Source organism: Dermacentor variabilis, chromosome 3 (assembly GCF_050947875.1).
Source record: "Dermacentor variabilis isolate Ectoservices chromosome 3, ASM5094787v1, whole genome shotgun sequence".
NCBI classification, from domain to species: Eukaryota; Metazoa; Arthropoda; class Arachnida; order Ixodida; family Ixodidae; genus Dermacentor; species Dermacentor variabilis.
Genome location: NC_134570.1, coordinates 170,318,981 through 170,338,173, shown reverse-complemented (window position 1 = coordinate 170,338,173; position 19,193 = coordinate 170,318,981). Strand labels below are relative to the sequence as shown.

At 48.1% G+C, this 19,193-nt stretch overlaps 1 protein-coding gene across 1 annotated transcript in view; it reads right to left on the bottom strand.

Moving 5' to 3' along the window:
* Nucleotides 1–552: 552 nt before the first annotated feature.
* LOC142574317 (uncharacterized) overlaps nucleotides 553–19,193 on the bottom strand; it is a 43,847-nt gene continuing 25,206 nt past the window's right edge. The window contains exons 4-5 of the mRNA XM_075683433.1: nucleotides 6,455–7,739; nucleotides 553–710 (exon numbers count right to left, since the gene is read on the bottom strand). Coding sequence (XP_075539548.1) covers nucleotides 631–710; nucleotides 6,455–7,739 — 1,365 coding nt within the window. The 3' untranslated portion in view covers nucleotides 553–630. The remainder of the gene's footprint in view (nucleotides 711–6,454; nucleotides 7,740–19,193) is intronic.

Sequence of the window (19,193 nt, the reverse complement as noted above, 5' to 3'; positions counted from 1 at the left end):
TAGGCCCTCAGACTTATTGGGGGCAAGGCAATAAAGGGAGCTCCTCCCTACCTCAACGAGTCGGCTCACGGGGCTGCGCGTGAACTTTCCTGCGCTACCCTCGACCAATCGGAAGCCGACTCCCCAGAGAATAGCGTCACGCCCTCCACCTACAACGAGATTACTACACACTACTACCTCAGCCGTAGAACTTACTTTGTTCCTCATCCGCGCCTCAGTAGAGCTCACGCATTAACGCTCCGTCTATTACAAACGAATACCTGTCCCAATCCGTCACTTTTACATGAAATCTATCCGGATACTTACACCAATGCTACCTGCCACGATTGTGGAGAAATAGCCACGTTAGACCACATGCTCTGGCGGTGTGCCCGGTCAAGCTCTATCATCGCTAACAGCTCGGCCAGATGGGAGGCGGTTCTCCGCAGCCCTCTTCTGGCTGACCAACTCTGGGCTGTCCAGCAGGCCCACAATGCGGCCGAGCCTCTCGGCCTTCCGTTTCCCACGTGGGAGCAGCCCGCTTCGTGAAGACTCACGATCTGCAGGACTTCATTAAAGTTTTATCATACCATACTATACCAAGTACAGTAAACCAGTCGTCAGGCCACCGTATCCGTCACAATGGTGCCATCAGCTCGACGTTATCGTCACGGACACAGTTGATCGCCCTACATGGATCTGCGTCACCGTTTGATGATGTTTTGCAGAACCTGAAACAGTGATAGACAGTCAGTTAACTGCAAAATACTTCGCATAACATAGATTTCGACAATGCGTATAGTATCTCCGTAATTTTTCATTAGTGAACTTTGGGGAGATCTTGCGATTGCAGAATTGAAGCCAACCATTACCCGGGCGTGGTATCAAGATGTCGCCCTGTCCTCAAAGCAAGTCTGAAACTCTCACAGATCGTAATGCTCAAACTGCATATTAAGCACCTAAGCTCTATGTGTATCTGACGATATGTGCACATTTCAAAGAGTAGTATAAGAGGGAAAACTGTTAGTTTATATAATTTTGGCAACACAAATATGCTGTTTGGAAACCTACAGAAGATAAACACGGACGATATCGCACTCGAAGTTTAACTCCACTACAATTGTAACGATGTCGTCGATTTCTGCATTATAGCTTGGCGACAGCTTTCCCTGTTATGGCTCCTACGACTGACAAAAACTATCGCTGCTTTAGCTGGGATTTGTCTAGCTTTCAGTGCAGCGTCAATGCTTCTGTTGCCCAAACTGTACCTGTGTTATAAAGTCCACATGTGAAGTAGGGGCAGTCCCGGTAATTCGCCTCTACTCTCGCACTGATTTCTGCACCGTGGGTGCTTTGATATCAAGAACGAGTATTAAAGGCTTTCTTGAAAAAAGAAACCAACACTACCTACTTTGTCGAAGGTAATAACTTTGTAAATAGCCTTAGCCTAACGAGGGCTGTCATATTTGTTCTTCCGGTTATCCACTGGGCTAAAAGTACAGCCAGCAGCAATTTTCGTCTAGACACTGGTAATTGCGATTAACCTCGTGACTGTTTGAAGTATTAAAGTGTTTATCAAATAATTACCTGACTGTTGACATGCGTGCTTGTCGCGTCAGCGAATCATGGACTGCAGAACATGACGTCAAGTATGCATGCACTATTCTTGATCTTCAATCGTATTTATATCTCAACGCAAGTGTCATGAGAGTATATGTGCACGTAGGACTGCATTTTGAAGTATTTACGAATGAATCGGTAGGTTGCGAATGCTGTGGGTAATCATGGAAACACTGTGGTAATAAATCACCACCCCAAGTGGCTATTGCCGCACCCGCTGTATAAGCTATGCACAGTTGTGCCACACTGCGTGTCTATCAGAGTAGTCGAGAAATTCAAACATGGATATGGCGCACAGCACGATACCATCTGCACAATTTCTACTCAGGCGAGAGATTCGTTACTTTTCTTGCTGGCTTCTGGAAAGTTTGCCGAGAAGATGTCAACCGGGACCTCTGGGCCGAGCGGTTGATGCTATTGCTCCTTTGTAATCTCGCGTGTGTTTTGGAACACCTGCTTGATGAGGAGAATCGCGGCTACGATGAGGCAAAGATAGATTTGTTGAGGCATTTGGATGCTGTAAGTCAGGCCGACTGCAAAAGCCCAGGTGTTAGCGACAAGGCCAAGCCTGTTGAAGAGGGACCGTAGGGCGAGCCGGATAGCTCAGAGGGCATCGTATGCAGGCATGTTCTGTCAGTGATATAGACATCTAGCGACGACCACGAGCATACCTTGGTTTTGGCGCACGGAGCGGTATCGTTGCAACGAGAAGGCAACGTACCATGAGTACGAGTGCCGAGACCGCAAGCTTTGCCAGCCGCGCGGAGGGCAAACAACGAAGGCGGAAGCCGAGAAAGATGAACTCGGGCGGCAATACGAGCCGGGTCAAGCGCACCAAGGGCCGATACGTTAGGAAAAAGCCTAGGGAGCAAAATCCGAAGCTTATGTGGTTGTCCAAATATAGAATAAGCTTGACTCGCGTCGGGAAAGAAAGGGTTTCGCAAAAATTCAGATGCCGAAAATGACGCGTATTCTCAGTGGTGTCAAGGCATTATAAGCGGTTGAACGTAGCCAAGCGTCGGGTATTCTCGAAAGTCTGCTTCGATGGCCGCTCCTTTCCTGGGGAATAGAAAGACGACTGCCTAGCGGACAAGGGCACTGCGTGCCCGCGGGTCTACGAACGTGCCGCTCTCCCACTATTTGGAGGCCGCTGGTCGAAAGTCGCAAGTGCTTTGGGCGAATCGGTTGTGTTCTGGTTAGGCGATTGGACAACCCTTCGACTAGAGAATGGGCGACCCGCTCGAGCCCGCCTAAAAGGGTGTGTTTGTGAAAACCGAGCGAATAAGAACGCCGTAGTTTCAAAGCCCATTCTGTTATTTGTAATTTTAGTATTCATTTTTTAGTCTTCTTCGCTATGAAGTTGAGTCGCGTGTTGAGCGTGGGAAAGGGTTGAGATGTCAAGAAGTGCGCATTATCTTATGCTCTGGTCCTTCCTCTTCGCGAAAGACAGGCATTCTGTAATTTACTCATAATCTTTTTTTTATTAAGGTTTGATTGCTGAACACTCGATAGAGAACGCGTCAGTGTTTCCGTTTCATTGTTGTACTTACTTATACGTAGCCTAGGAAGAGCCTAAATGCTTAACTTTGATTGTACCTTGATTTATGTATCGTACGCATTAGTAGCGTCAGCGCAGAATTTTCATTTACCTTTGTTTTCATTTCGTTGGCGTGAGTTTGAGTATTTGTTTATTACTTTGGTAGGACCGCATTTGGGCCTTAAAAATGTAGGACTCGTTTTGTTAAGTGCATTTAAACAGCACTAAGCCAAGGGCTATTTCGGTTGGCGTTTGCAATTGTTGGATGCCATTCCGTACTTTTACAAAGTGGCGCCCAAGCTCACAGATTAGCAGCGCTCAGCCTTAGCGTCATTGCTTTCGTGGTCGAAATTAGGTCACTTTTGGCAACCTAGGTCTTTACCAACCTGGCCGTATTGCAGTCGAATATCGCATACGAAACAATTCTGATTTGATTACCATGGTCACGCGTTGACTATTACGGAAAACTCTGCACCTCAAATTTTCTCTCAGATACATGTCTCGTTTTGTCCGCGAACCTTTTTGTTTGTTTCCTTTTTTCTTTTGCGTAGCCAGATTTCAGAAAGTATTTTCTTCAGTGATTTTGGTCTGTCTGTTTGAAGAACATTCGACGGGTGCTGGCTTTGGCTGGAGTAGTTTGTCGTTGTTGATTCTCGGTCGTTCCTGTGGACCTTATCAGGGCCGTGCAGCAGATACGACCACCAGAGGAAAGAAAAAGCGTACCCCTTCACTCAATCATCGGCGCCGCTCTACCAACACGTGATATCTTCCGGGCTGCGTTGGATAGCTGAACTTATGTAAGCATCGTCTGCCATCGGGAGTGCTGTTGTGCCACACTGCGTGCCTTTCATCGAGACAACGGGCGCATCCCCCCCCCCCCACCCGACCTCCTCATTTTTCTGAAGTGGTTGTTTTTGTACTGAGCTTCAAACATCAAGTGACAACCTTGACATCGTCATGTCAAGCCAACTCGCCCAACTATGTCTACGAACCTCCAAAGTTCCACGAAAGTGTCGACCCCCTCCCGTGGGTCGAACTGAGAAATCTGTTGGCGCGACGCACCAAGACAGCTGCCGAGACGAAAGTGGAATGAGGCGCGGGTGACGTTGGCACCCGCCCCGCCCCCTTACTACCGACGATGGATCGCCAAAGGAATTTAAGCGGAACCGGCCCATGGTGAAGACCGAGATAGTCGCACCTGCCGCCCCGTCCGTCTGGTGCGCTCTTACCGCTACTTCAATGCTATTACCTGCTATATCTGTACATGTTGCATAAAGCTTTTAGTCTCCTCTTCGTCAGCTTCGAGAGTTTCTCTCTCGTTCTGGACCTCGAGTCGCAATAGCATCTCTTCACCAATGTTTTTTCTTACAATTGAAAAAAAATGGGCTAAGGGATAATATTTCCCAGGGCCAATTTTCCTTGTGGCATTTGCTTGCAGAAAGGATGGGAGGTTCAGGTTAGCGCGCTGCCTTACCTCACGCGATCAGCCTGCCCTTAAGACGCCATGATTCGATTCAGTTTCACTCTTAAAAACGTTTGCACCCTTTGGGGCTTATCTTATACAACACAAAATAATCAACTGGCTTGCTTGCATTTCCCTTCTTGAAAACTCTGCGCTCGCTACTTTTATGTCTAGAATGCTATGTGACGCTAATAACGCGCCTGCGGTTCATGACCCGGAAGTACCGGGTGTGAAACGTTAAAGGAGTACTGACACAAAAAAATTCGATCTTGTTGTTTTCTTCTTTAATAAGTAGCTAATGACCTAGTAATCACGGCACAAAACCTCATTTACTTCAGAACGCGACAGGTAATTATTTGGAGTCTTGTTAGAGACCCGTGAATGTTTCAATTTCAGAGAGGAACGAGATGGGCCAGAGAAGGAATGTAAACACAGCTGGGCAGGAGATCGGAAAAACCTCTGACCTTTGCTCTGACGCGCACGCCAGCACGCATGCTGGCGCGCGAGCCTCGCTTTGCCACTTCGCCTGCTACGGCTGCACGTGCTTTGCGATGTCTTCGCTGCCATCATCGTCGTCGTTTTCGTTGTCCAGCGGCAACGATTGCCTGCAGGCGGGAGTCGCCACCGTATTTGACGTTGCCAATCACTTTCGATTCGGCCCACTAGAAAGCAGCAACTTGGATACTGCGGCAGGCGACATCGAGGACGAACCTCTAGACTCTCACATCAGCCACGTTCAATGGTAGGACGCGACAAATCGGCGTCAAACGTCGTAGCCTGCACGGTATTTAGCAGTAGCGTGTCCACTTCTGCCAGTGAAGGGTATTGTGGCGAAAACGATGAATCGCCATTCTCAATCCTCAATGTGTTCGGCAGAATCAATGACGCACTATACACGCGGCATTGTGCTGTATGGCTGTGCTTGCAATCCGTGCGCGGTTAGCACAGCGCAAGTCGGGCTGATAGTGCGAGAAATGTGCGGACACAACACAAACTGCCGGTTTATTCTGCAGTTGCAGAAACACCGAGAGCCTCCCACTACTAGCAACTAAGAAGAGCACATGAAATGAGCATAGTAGCCAGCGAAAATTCGTGACGTGGCGTTTTCTGAGTTGTTTACAATCCTTCGTTGAAGATGATTGATGTCGCGGGGTGCGCTGCGTTTCGCGGTTGGTTTCGCGCACCTACTTTAAAATTGATTTTGAATGCGTTATAAGCTATATCCGTCGTTGATATTTTGCAGACGACGTGTGTGTGCCCACATAAGTCGGTCTTACGCGTTATCTCCACTTCTAAATCTTGTATCACTACTGCTTTAAAGAAAGGAAATGCGGGCATGCTGGCTCACATTGCTGTGGGACAACATAAGCCCCAATGGTTGCAAACTAATAACACCATGTCTGCAGCTCCCACTTTCTCATTACTGTTTTGGAGTAGCTCACTGCACCACCGCTGCGTCCATCACAAATAGAAGTGTAACGAATAAAATTGCTAAAGACCTCACTTTTGGCGCTGCTTCAAAGATCTATCCCAACTGAGAAATCCCGTATGCCCCATGACTGTTACATCGAGTAATTCATTATGAAAGATATATGATCTGAATAGGAGCCGGTTTGTGCCATATGTGACATGGATATACTGATTTGGGAGTTAATTTTATTGATTTATTAATATCAGGAAATTGCGTGGGCGGACATCAACAACCGCTGTTTGATAAGCAATAAGTAATACAAGGCATAACGCAAATACACTGAGGCATACGTGCTGTCATACTCAGGCATATAGTGAGGCATATGTTTTTTTTTTTTTTTTACTTGAGGAATCCGGCCTGTTACACATAGTGAAAGTTTACTCACCTGACTCGGCCCCCGATTTGTGGATGATTTTCGTGTCATCACTGTTTCCAGGGGCAGTGACACCACCGTTCTCGTTACGAGAGCTACTTCCATTTGCATTGCTGAGGCCAGGCCTCGTGTTGAATCTGTTAGTGCCAGCAGCAGTTCCATCCTCGCTGCGGGCAGAGCCGGACGCATCAATCTTGCCAGCCTTTCCGCCAGTAGCTGCGGTGCCATTGGCTCCCGTAGCAGCATTGCTAGCGCCTGACGCATCGCCACTGCCGCCTACGCTTCCAGTGCTGCTTCCATAGGTTGTGCTTGCAGCATTACCATGGGCAGTGACATCTGCTTTCTGGTCATTTCCTCTAGAGTTCGTATCGTTTCCTTTGTTGCTTTCAGGCTCTCTATCGACGTCCTTGGAACCGGCAGCGCTCACACCCTCTCCACCCTTTTCACCATCAGTTTCTCTGTTACTTGTTCCAGCGTTATTTCTCTCTTTAGAAGGAGTGTTATCACTGTCGAGATTATCAATGCCGCCTGATTTTACTGCGCTTTCGGTGGGGCCTGTGTTGAAAGCACGTCCGCTAACCCCAGCCGCTTTATTAGCGCGACTTCTGATACCTGCCTTTGCGCCTTCGGATGCAATCTGAATACCGGCATTCAAAGCAGTCAGGCTTAATATAAGACCAACGCCAGGTGGCAAGCTAAAGCGGCTGCGGCGTCTCATGCTATTGCCGTAAGCGGGGTGGCCACCATACCCGTTCTTAATTCCAGGGCCTGCCCCACCGTAGGCGTTCGGGCTGGCAAAACCAGTGGCGCTCGGTGGATATCCCACACCACCACTGCCACTGGTTCCTCCTAAGCTTTGGGCGTCATTGATTTTTCCATTATCAGTGGCCTGAACTGGGCTATTATTGCGCCTTTTCCGCAAAAACCCTGGCAGGACGTTAAACTTTCTTTTCTTTCGCTCACCTTGCGCCTTTGCCCGGTGTTTTGCCGCTCTTTTTGCACGGAATCTGCTTATACTTCGTTCAGGTACACTGCTTCCACTGCTGGAGAAAACGCCTGTATCTATGACATCTCCTCGATTGACGTAAAGTTTGCCAGCACGTTGCACCGTTGCAATCTCTTTGATAACAGCTGTACTAGTCCTGCCGACGCTAGTTATGCCAGAAGTGCTGCTACTTCGGTCACGAGAGCTGGCAATAGGGACACGGTGACTTTCTTCCTTTTTTGGGTGATGGTGCAGTCTCACTCTTGAAAAATTCCAAAGTTCAAGACAAGCACCTCCTTTGCAGTGACCAACCTAGAAATATGCAAAGCAAAGTTTAAAAACGGCTAGAGCGCGCGAATTACGAGTATTTATTATAGTATGCAAAGAGCCAGACCTGTATATATTTACAATGTCTGATTAATCAGAAGAAGTTCTCTCCGTACGTGTATCCGTTAAGGGCTTATACATTGCCTCAAAAATGAGCAGAATGACGTCACCAGTTACTAATGCTTGTTTCTCTTACATACTTTCACAACCAAATTTATTCAGCTTTTAGGTATGTCATAGCACATTCGTAAAGTAATCTCTTAAATTTAATACTTCTATTCGTCATCATCAGGCATATCCCCTAGCGTCACTTTTCTTTAATGTGGTGTGGAAGAACAGAGCAAACTTAATTTAACGCTGACCTTTATGCAAATCCCCCCTCTCTCATTCAGAATGCGCAATTTATCTCCAATATATCTACGGCGCGAAAACACTGCATTGGGCAACATGAATGCAGTACTAAATGTTCCTCAAAAATTTTAAGAAATAGAGGTGAACTAACTACAACCCGATACAACTACAGGCCTGAAATAAGACCTCAGTCGTAGCAAAATTTATTTGGCAATAAGATAAATGATACACCGTTCTCCTATTCTAAACTTGGACAATATTCAGCAAAGGCGCTTGACAGGACCGCTTTTATTCATCGTGGATATGAGGATTGTGCAAGACACATTTCTAGGAAGATGCAACTGCTGTCGACATGCGGCGCCTTAGTCTCTAAGTTCTTGAGAAAGCGATTCAGAACCAGCGGCTAAGGCAATAAAGACACCTTGCAACGACCGTTTTCGGATCTTCATATTAGCTCCACATCTATTCTCAGCATGTAATAGAACACAGATAGAAGTGAATTGTGAAAATTGACCCACACAAATACAAGTTTTCAGTCAGAAAAGAAATTGAAGAAACATATAAAATGAAAGTTGCTTTCTACCCGAACTTTCACTGCTTCAAGATGCGCACTAGACTCTCCCATAACGTCATAGGTGCCACCCAACAGCCGTAGAGCATTAGTGGAAGTTGGCGCGCTACGGTTTCCAAGCGTGCTCAAGTCCCATGCCGTTACCTTAGCCTCCGCGATCAGGCGGCGCGCGGTGTAATCTCAGAGGTGGTGTCGTCACCTTTATGTTCAGAACAGCTTCCGTGACGCGGCTGTGCGCAGGTCACAGCGCTCGGAATGCGATGGGTCGTTCCCGTGGTTGCAACCACCTCGACCATAGTTCTAGGATACTTAAAATATTTGTAAAACATGATATCATTGATTTTTTTTCACAGCACTCTCGCGGTAAAGCGCACCATTACATTTTTCACTAGTTGTAACAAAAAAAAAACACTGCAACGAGGGAGTGTCATCAGGGCCGCTGGTCAAGCATATCCTGGCGCATTGCAAGACACCTAAACCCAGCTGGTGATTTGAGCATGTTCAATTTTAGTGTGTTTCTCTTCCACCCACGTGAAGCGATCGGCGATAATGCTAAAGCGTGAGAGTGGTGCAGACATAATTACCCATCTTTAAGAAATGGAAGGAAGACGAAGTGATTCTTTGATAGAACGCTTCTACGTTTGTCTCCGCTTTTTCGCTTTGTTTTCCTGCATTTCTGGGAGCTGCCGCTCCCTCCTTGCGGCAATGGATGAAGAAATATCCGAGGACTTTCCTGATGTGCAGCCGTCAGGTCGGGTAGCGTCCAGGAAACGTGGAAGTGCGTCAGGCGATACAGACACCGAGGCCACTGAGATATGTTCGGACAGCTACGACTCATCGGACGATGACTTCCAGGTCGTGATGAGTAGATCAGCGAAAAGAAGACTACTGCAGGCATCTTCGTCGCCAAGTGCTTCTACCGTGAAGAGTGCACCGCTGCGCTGGCCGCACACTGTGCTCTTCATGCCCGTGGACCCGGCGACCAATTTGCGGCTCCTCAACAGGCAGGTCCTCTCTTGCTTACTTGAGCGAATCGCACCAAATGAGATTAAAGACGTGCGAATAAACTCGCGGAAGAATGTCCTGGCAATTGATGTTTTACATCGCAGCGCCCTACAACACCTACGTAATATAACTGATATCGACAATGTAAAGGTGCGATCAATGATCCCCACAGGCGGCGATGGTACTGCGGGCGTCATTTATGACGTCGACGTTGCCATTTCTAATGACGACTTGCCAACGCTGATGAAGCCAACGACAGAAGGCAATTTCATTACAAGGATTTCCAGATTGGGAAACACACGCTGTGTGAAGATTTTGTTTGAAGGAGACAGCCTTCCTTCCCACGTCAAAGTAGGACATGTCCGCCATCCAGTACGACCATTCGTACGGAAGCCCCTCCAGTGTTTCAAGTGTTGCAAGATTGGCCACGTGAAGGGTGTCTGTGTGAACAACGTCGTGTGCCCGCGGTGCTCTGAGTCTCATTCAGAAGACGCCTGCAACGCACATGTTCTAAAATGCCCTAACTGCAGTGGTCCGCACAAGGCCTCATCAAAGGATTGCCCGCGGATGCGGACGGAATTCACCATTCTAAAACGAATGGTGCGGGACAATTCAACGCATCGAGAGGCTGCTACCGCTGTTCGGCGACGTCGGCATCGACGCCGAAAACGTTCGCGAAATTCCGAAACTGCAGATAGGTACACGCCAGCTACCGTCAGACGGACTGCCGCATCACCGCACTGCGCCACCAAGACAGATACAAGGAAAGCAAACAAAGCGGGGAGGCTCGCCCGTCCTGAAGAATGGCCTGAGCTACCGATCGCACAACTCCCTGCTAAGTTCCCTCCAAACGCACCGACTTCAATGGCTTCTGCACCTGTTGAAGCGACGCTGACTGATGATCTCCAGGACATCAACATTCTGCGGTCGCTCATGAATGCCATTCGCGTTATACTTACCAACATGAAGTCTCCGTCTGCGCAAAGCGCACTACAGGTGCTCGACACTTTGAGTCCAGTACTTGCAGCTCTTGGTTAAAATCATGGCTCTCCAGAAGCCGTCGTTTCGTGACGAAGTCCGAAACGCGTCGATATTTCAGTGGAACGCTAGAGGACTGAAGTCACGCATGTCGGACTTTCGACAGTTTGTGTTCACGAATAAGTTCCCAATCATCGTCATCTGCGAGCCCTTATCAGATAACATCAGACTGTCCGGGTATGAGTGTTTCATGTCCGCCACCCACGGAGAATGCAGCAAGATCATCGTATTCATGCGACGTGATCTTACGTATGTCCATCACCCAGTGTCGCCTGACCAAGAAAACCAATACGTATGTCTGACAGTAAAGAAAGGCGAGCTCACTTTCACATTAATTGGAGCCTACATATCGCCCTCAAGTCGGCTGGACTGCGAGAGATTACGGCGAATCACGACGGCGACTCCGCAGCTTTTGGTGATTGCTGGAGATTTTAATGCCCACCACCATCTCTGGGGAAGTTCTAAGATAAACTCGAGAGGCAGAAAATTAGTGTCATTTGCCTCCGAACAAGAACTGTGCTTGTTAAATGATGGAAGCCCCACCTTCCTGCGTGGAACTGCCTACTGTAGCTGCCTGGACCTGACCTTTGTTTCACACTCTTTCACTAGAAAGGTCAGGTGGTTTCCGGATATTGAAACACGGGGAAGTGACCACCTACCCACTTATCTTAGGGTTGAAGGGTTGACGGACTCCAGGTTAGCCGGCGTCACACAATGTATCGACTGGCCTATGTTCAAGTCAATTGTCGAAGACGGCTGTCGTGATGACTTGTCCTCTAGCCTAGAGGGCATCATAAAAGGTGCCCTAGAGGTTGCGAAACATTCGCTTCTGAGAACGCATACACGCACCGAATACGACATCGAGCTAGAGAAGCTTCGTGCAATTCGTCGTCGTGCAGAGCGAAGATACAGGCGCACGACCTCTGTACATGACTTGAGGTTGGCCAGAAGAACTCAAAAGAAGATTCAGCGTCGCATGGACAAACTCGCATCGCAAAGATGGAAATCATTCTGCGAATCTTTGGATCCACGAAAACCTTTGTCTCACATATGGAGAACTGTTCGTGGTCTCTGTGGAACCCCTCAGCAGCGCCACCCTTTTAAGTCTTTGGCCCTTCACCAACAATGCAGCGAGATTGACGTAGCGGAAGCTTTCTGCAGGAGGATTGCTGGCGAAACTAGTTCCGCTGGAACATCGACGCTCCACCACTCACCGGTTTCACGCGACCCCCGCATGGATAGTCCTTTCTCCATGGACGAGCTCGAAGCTGCACTGGCCTTGTGCAAGCGTTCATCTTCACCATGACCCGACGGTATAACCTACCGTGCCCTATGTAATCTTGGTGAAGAGGCTCGAAAAGTGCTCCTGCTCTTGTTCAACAGCTCCTGGCAGACAGGTACGGTTCCCCAGGAATGGAAGACCAGTCGCCTAATTCCACTACTCAAGCCTGGCAAGTCGCCTGTAGACATTGCATCATACCGACCAATTGCGCTTGCCAGTTGCATCGGAAAACTAATGGAGAGGATGGTTCTAGCACGGCTAGAATGGTACCTCGAACATTACCAGGTATATCCAGATGCAGTGGCCGGCTTCAGGCGTGGCCGTTCTTCCATAGACAACGTTATCGACTTAGTGACGTACGTCGAGCACAAGAAGTCCTGCAAAAGATTATCTGCTGCCCTGTTTCTGGATGTTAAAGGAGCGTACGATAACGTAACGCACGAAGCGATTTTCAACGCGTTAGAGGCAGTAGGACTTGGCGGCAAAGTCTATCTCTGGATAAGTAGCTATCTACATAAGAGATCCTTTTTCGTACTTACCGAGGATGGCCCGACCTCGCAGCATTACAGTAACCGTGGGGTGCCTCAGGGCGGAGTACTCAGCCCAACGCTCTTCAGTCTAACACTCATTGGACTCACCGACATCCTGCCAGGCACCGTTAGGCTCTCCATCTACGCCGACGACATTTGCATTTGGACGTCGGCTGTGACGCGACTGCAGCTTCGCGCGCGGCTTCAAAAGTCAGCCACTTTAACATCATCCTACCTTAGAGAACAAGGACTTCGTATATCATACGTAAAGTGCGCAGCGGTGGCATTTACCAGGAAATCAATGTCTCCATACGTGATATCCGTCGACAGACACATGATCTCGTACAACACGAGTCACAGATTTTTGGGAGTGGTCCTTGATAAAAATCTCTCCTGGACCCCTCATGTGAATTATGTGAAAAAGCGCCTGACAGGAATTTGTCATATGTTTAAGTTCCTTGCAGGAAAGACCTGGGGAGTACCAATACACTCTATGCTGCAACTGTACAGGGTCCTCTTTATTGGATTCCTACGGTACAGCCTGCCGGTCATGTCCAACACCTGCAGAACTAACCTGAATATAATTCAAAGCATCCAAGCCCAAGCCCTCAAGATATGTCTCGGTCTACCGCGGAGTGTGTCAACGACTGAGGTTATTGCAGTCGCTCAAGATTTCCCTATTAAAACGCACATTATCATTGAAACAATGCGTGTGCACATACGACACTTTGCCCGGACCCCTACCCACCACCTAGCAAGTCTCCCAGTAGATAGGCCCCACACGACATTCAGTGCGACTGTCTTCGCGCACCGTGCCTCTTTCAGGTCAGGTTACACACCTGCGGCAAGGCCTTCCAGTCCTCCATGGTGTATGCGCCGTACTCAAGTGAACCTTACAAAAAGTCGGACTTGCCATCATCAGCGCTCACGCAACTAACTTTACTTCTCTTGTACGAGAAATACAGCGACTGCACACACGTTTACACTGATGGATCAACTACATCGACCAGTTCCGGTGGCGCTGTAGTTATACCAGCAATGAGAATAACCAAGCGGTTCAAGACTTCCCATGTCACTACGTCTACAGCTGCAGAGCTCGCGGCTCTCCGCGACGCGCTTCAAGTGATAAATGCTGAAAGTCCTAGAAAATGGGCAATCTTCTGCGATTCAAGGCCGGCCTTGCAATGTGTGCAGTCGTTTCTCCGACATGGAACTCACGATCAGCTCACGTGCGAAATCGCGGAACTTGTTCATCACTTAATAGGAAAAGGCCATGATATCTCTTTTCAGTGGATACCAGGTCATTGCGGTATCATTGGAAATGATGACGCCGATAAGACAGCTCGGACGTCAAACCTAGAAGACCGCTGCGTCCCCATTCCTCTCTCAAGGACCGACGCCGCGAGGCAACTTGGCATTCTAGCACGCACGATCTCCTTGGCAGAGTGGAACGCCGCACATACAAGGCGCACAAGACTGCAAAGACTAAACCCGTCACTTCAACTCAAACCTCCAGCGGGTCTACACCGACGTGAAGCGTCTCTTCTGTGCCGGTTATGGCTTGGAGTTGCCTTCACGAATGCCTACTCAGCACTAATTGGAATGACTAATACTCCTGCATGTGATGTTTGCGGATGCGAAGAGAACATTGACCACTTATTGTGCCATTGTCCTCAATTTGAAGCACAAAGCCCCGCAGGGGCATCTGCGTCAGCAGGCGTTTGGTGTGTTGCGACACCACGTACCCGAGCACACGAGGGTTGGACCCTCCCGCGAGTAGCCGTGCGCGGTTTAGCCGTGTCTGGGGAAAGGGGGATCCTGGGGGTTGAGCCGATGCTGGGTGTTTGGACCTTTAAGGCCCCCCGGCGGAGGCAACACACCCCTTTGGCCTCTGCTTCGCATAGACGGCACCTCCAGACTGACCCACCTGGAGGAAACCGGCAGTCGCATTTTCCTGTCTCTCACTTCGCACATCTTCGTCTTTCCCTCTCACTTTTAGTCTTTCCTGTCTTCTTTTTCTTCTGATAACTTCCAACATTCCTGGCGGCGAGGGTGAACCTGGTGTGCTATGACCTACCTTGGTTATAACATATGTGGTTATAGCGACGATGTACAGTTGGCATGGTAGGGTTTGCTTCACCGCATACCCTGCCGTGTCCCCTTGTTGGGCTCGGTGGTGGGTGACTGGCATCGTCGCTGAATACACAACACATTTCATGGGAACTTCCAACCCCTTCTGTACCGATCGTCCTTCTAAAAGGGGGCGCACCGATGCTACGTTTCAGTTTTTTTTAAAAGGCACTCAGACTTTCCCTAAATTTCACGTTGTCCACAGTGACAAACCTGACAAGAAAGCAAGAGCAATTTCACCATTCGTTGTCGCGAAGCATCTCGCAGAGACAATTGGAGGCGGCTATAAGATCACCAAGCTGGCCAGTGGGGACCTATTACTAGAACTAAAAGACAAAGCACAACACGACAAGCTAACAAAACTTGTACAACTTGGAGACATCCCTGTCAGTGTGACAGCGCACCGAACCATGAATACGGCCAAAGGTGTAATCTCTGACATAGACTTGATGGACTTGACCGATGAAGAACTCCTGGAAGGATGGAAAGATGAAAACGTAATAAGTGTACAAAGAATAAAGATTAGACGTGACAACAAGGAACTGCCAACTAAGCACCTGATTATTACCTTTGGCTCTAGCACACTACCAGAGACATTAGAAACTGGATATACCAAAGTCAGAGTACGACCATACATCCCGAACCCTCGACGGTGTTTTAAATGCCAGAGGTTTGGTCATGCTTCCCAGAGCTGCCGAGGGCGGCTAACATGTGCAAAATGTGGCATCAATGACCACTCTGCAGATGACTGTAAGGCTGAGCCCCGTTGTAGTAATTGTAATGGTGGTCACCCAGCATATTCCCTATCATGCGCAGTCTGGCAGAAAGAAAAAGAAATAATTACAATAAAGGTAAAAGAAAACATAACTTTCAGAGAAGCAAGACAACGCATCTCACAAACATTTACACAGACCGCATCTTTCGCCGAAGTGGTACGTCGGGGGGCAGTACCACAACGGCACTTGGCGGACGCCAGCACCACGCGTAGCGAGCGTGCGGCAACGCCACCCGCCCCCACGGTGGGAGCAGCGAAGGCTGCCCTACCTCTCCCGAATTTGTCCACAGTTGAGGCCTCCGCTAGTGCTGGCACCAGTCAGTCCAGCTCCGAGGTCAAGACTAGCCCACCAACCACCAGGACGGTGGGCTCCAAGGCCTTGTCTTCCGAGACAAGGCTTTCACGGAAAACACACCGCTCGCAAGAGCGGCTGTCCAGTGCCTCTCAAGAGGCCATGGACACAACACCGAGTCAGAAGGCGCAGTTGACGCCTAAGGAGCGGCGCGATTTTGCCGATCGCTCCAAAAAAGACAAAACTCCAATTACAGGGCCCCAAAAGGGCAACATAAGCTAAACCAAGTTCATTCTCTTTGACACATAGCACAACATTTATTCTAATATGGATACACTGATTATTCAGTGGAATATCAGAGGCCTGCTCTGCAACCTCGATGATATCCAAGAACTCCTTAATCAACTAACTCCTAAAGTGCTGTGTGTCCAAGAGACTCATTTGAAATCTAAACATAAACACTTCCTACGTCAGTATGTTATTTTTCGGAAGGATCGCGATGATGCCCTCGCATCATCCGGCGGCGTAGCCATCATAGCTGACAAATCTATAGCCTGTCAACACTTACAGCTACAAACAACCCTTGAGGCAGTGGCCATTCGAGCTGTACTGTTAAATAAGCTGATAACCATCTGCTCCCTATATATACCGCCGCATTTTCAGCTCCACAAACAAGAATTCCAAACACTAATAGATCAGTTGCCTGAACCATATCTTGTGCTTGGAGATTTAAATGCGCACAGCAACCTATGGGGCGACTCGCGCTGCGACGCGAGAGGTCGCTTGATTGAACAGTTCCTTTTTTCTTCAGGTGCATGTCTTTTGAATGGGAAGGAGCCCACGTAATATAACATGACAAACAAAACATACTCCTCCATAGATCTTAGCATGGCATCTCCTACTCTTCTACCTTACTTTCAATGGAAAGTTATTAAAAACCCATACGGGAGTGATCATTTCCCTGTAGTCCTAAGCACACCTATCGCTAATGAATGCCTTCCACAATTACCTCGCTGGAGAACTGACTCGGCTGACTGGGAAACGTTCAAAAAGCTTGCTTGTTTATCCTGGGACGACATGTGTGCTTTAAGCATAGACGCTGCGGTTGAATATTTTACGGCTTTTCTCCTTGACACCTCCTCCAAATGTATTCCTGTAACAAGTGGATTCTCCACAAAACGCCGTCTTCCATGGTGGAACGATGAGTGTCGAAAAGCGCGAAAGAAGCGAAACAAGGTATGGGGTTTACTTCGGGATTCTCCGACAGCAGAAAATCTAGTCAATTTCAAGCAGGTCAAATCCCAGGGTCGAAGAACGCGGCGACAAGCTAGAAGAGAGAGTTGGAGAAAGTATATATCAGGCATTAACTCCTACACTGACGAAACAAAGGTTTGGAATAGAGTTAACAGAATAAAGGGTCGACAGTCTTACTCTCTGCCTTTAGTGAATACTCAAGGCGACAGCATGGAAGATCAGGCGAACTTTCTTGGCGCACATTTCGAACAGATATCCAGCTCGTCGCAGTACTCTAAAACATTCCAAGGGCACAAAAGGCAAATAGAAGGACAACCATTAGAAAGGAAAAGCACACAATACGAGGCATACAATAGACCCTTTTGCATGGCAGAGCTTCAGGCAGCCCTAAACAGCTGCAACCAATCTGCCCCCGGATCTGACCGCATCCTATGTGAAATGCTTAAACACCTGCCGCCTGAAACACAAAAAACCCTTCTTTGTCTCTACAATTCTATATGGTCGTCCGGCCGCATTCCCTCTGCTTAGAAAGAGGCCATCATAATTCCTATTTTGAAACAGGGTAAGGACCCTTCTTTGGCAAATAGTTATAGGCCTATAGCATTGACGAGCTGCTCATGTAAAGTTTTTGAAAAGATGGTAAATAGTCGCCTGGTACATTATCTAGAAATTAACAAGAAATTAGATCAATATCAATGTGGCTTTAGAGAAGGCAGATCAACGACAGATCAGCTTGTACGCATGGAAATGTATATCAGGGAAGCGTTTGTCCACAAACAGCTTGTGTTGTCCGTGTTTCTTGACATGGAGAAGGCGTATGATACCACGTGGCGCTTCGGGATCCTTCGGGATCTTTCTGCAATGGGCATTCGCGGCAACCTGCTGAGAATAATTGAAAGCTATCTCTCTAACAGGACATTTCGCGTTAGAGTTGGCAACGTGCAATCTCGACCATTCATACAGGAGACAGGCGTACCGCAGGGTGGAGTACTGAGCTGTACGTTATTTATTGTTAAAATGAATTCCCTCCACACCGTATTACCTCGCACACTCTTCTATTCCGTCTATGTGGACGACGTACAGATAGGGTTCAGGTCATGCAATCTTAGCATTTGCGAGAGGCAGCTACAACTTGGCTTGAATAGATTCTCAAGGTGGGCGGACGAGAATGGTTTCAAATTGAACCCCCAAAAGAGCACATGTGTCCTGTTTTCTAACAAGAGAAGTGTACTACCACAACCCGATATTAACCTTAATGGAGAAAGACTAACTGTTAGCCCTGAACACAAATTCTTAGGTGTTATCCTGGACACAAAGCTTAACTTCGTCCCCCACTTAAAATATCTTAAAGAAAAATGCCTCAAGACCATGAACCTCCTCAAGCTGCTCTCTCGAACAACCTGGGGCAGTGACAGGAAGTGTCTGCTGAGCCTGTATAAGAGTCTCATACAATCACGCCTCGATTACGGAGCCGTGGTGTACCACTCCGCAACTGAGAGTGCGCTAAAGATTCTCGATCCAGTCCACAACCTCGGTATACGACTGGCAACAGGCGCCTTTAGAACTAGCCCTGTTGAAAGTTTGTACGTCGAGGCTAACGAATGGTCCTTACATCTACGCAGAACATTCTTAAGTTTTTCATACTACACTAAGGTAAAATCAGACACCGAGCATCCATGTCATTCCATTGTTAGCGACCTGTCCGCTGCCAGACTTTACAGTAACCACCCACGTATTAGAACTCCTTTGAGCCTACGTTTGGAAGCAATGGCAGAAGAAACAAACATCCATCTCCCAGAAAATATCTTAATGCCTCCCACTCGCCTTCCACCGCCTTGGGAATGGCAGACCATGGAGTGCGATATCTCTTTTGTTGCAATAACGAAACATGCACCTGAGGCACATATACTATCACACTTCCTCGAACTCCAAGCGCAGTACTGCTGTGCCGAGTATTATACAGATGCTTCTAAATCATCTGCTGGTGTCGCGTATGCAGCTCTTGGGCCAGTTTTTTCCACCTCCGGTACTCTAAATCCTAACACAAGTATTTTTACGGCTGAAGCGTACGCAGTACTCTCAGCCGTAAAGCACATCAGAAAAACAAATCTGAATAAGGCCATCATTTTCACAGATTCATTAAGCGTAATAAGGGCCTTAATGAGTTTTCGAAAACATAAGAACCCTGTTTTTAATGAACTATACACACAA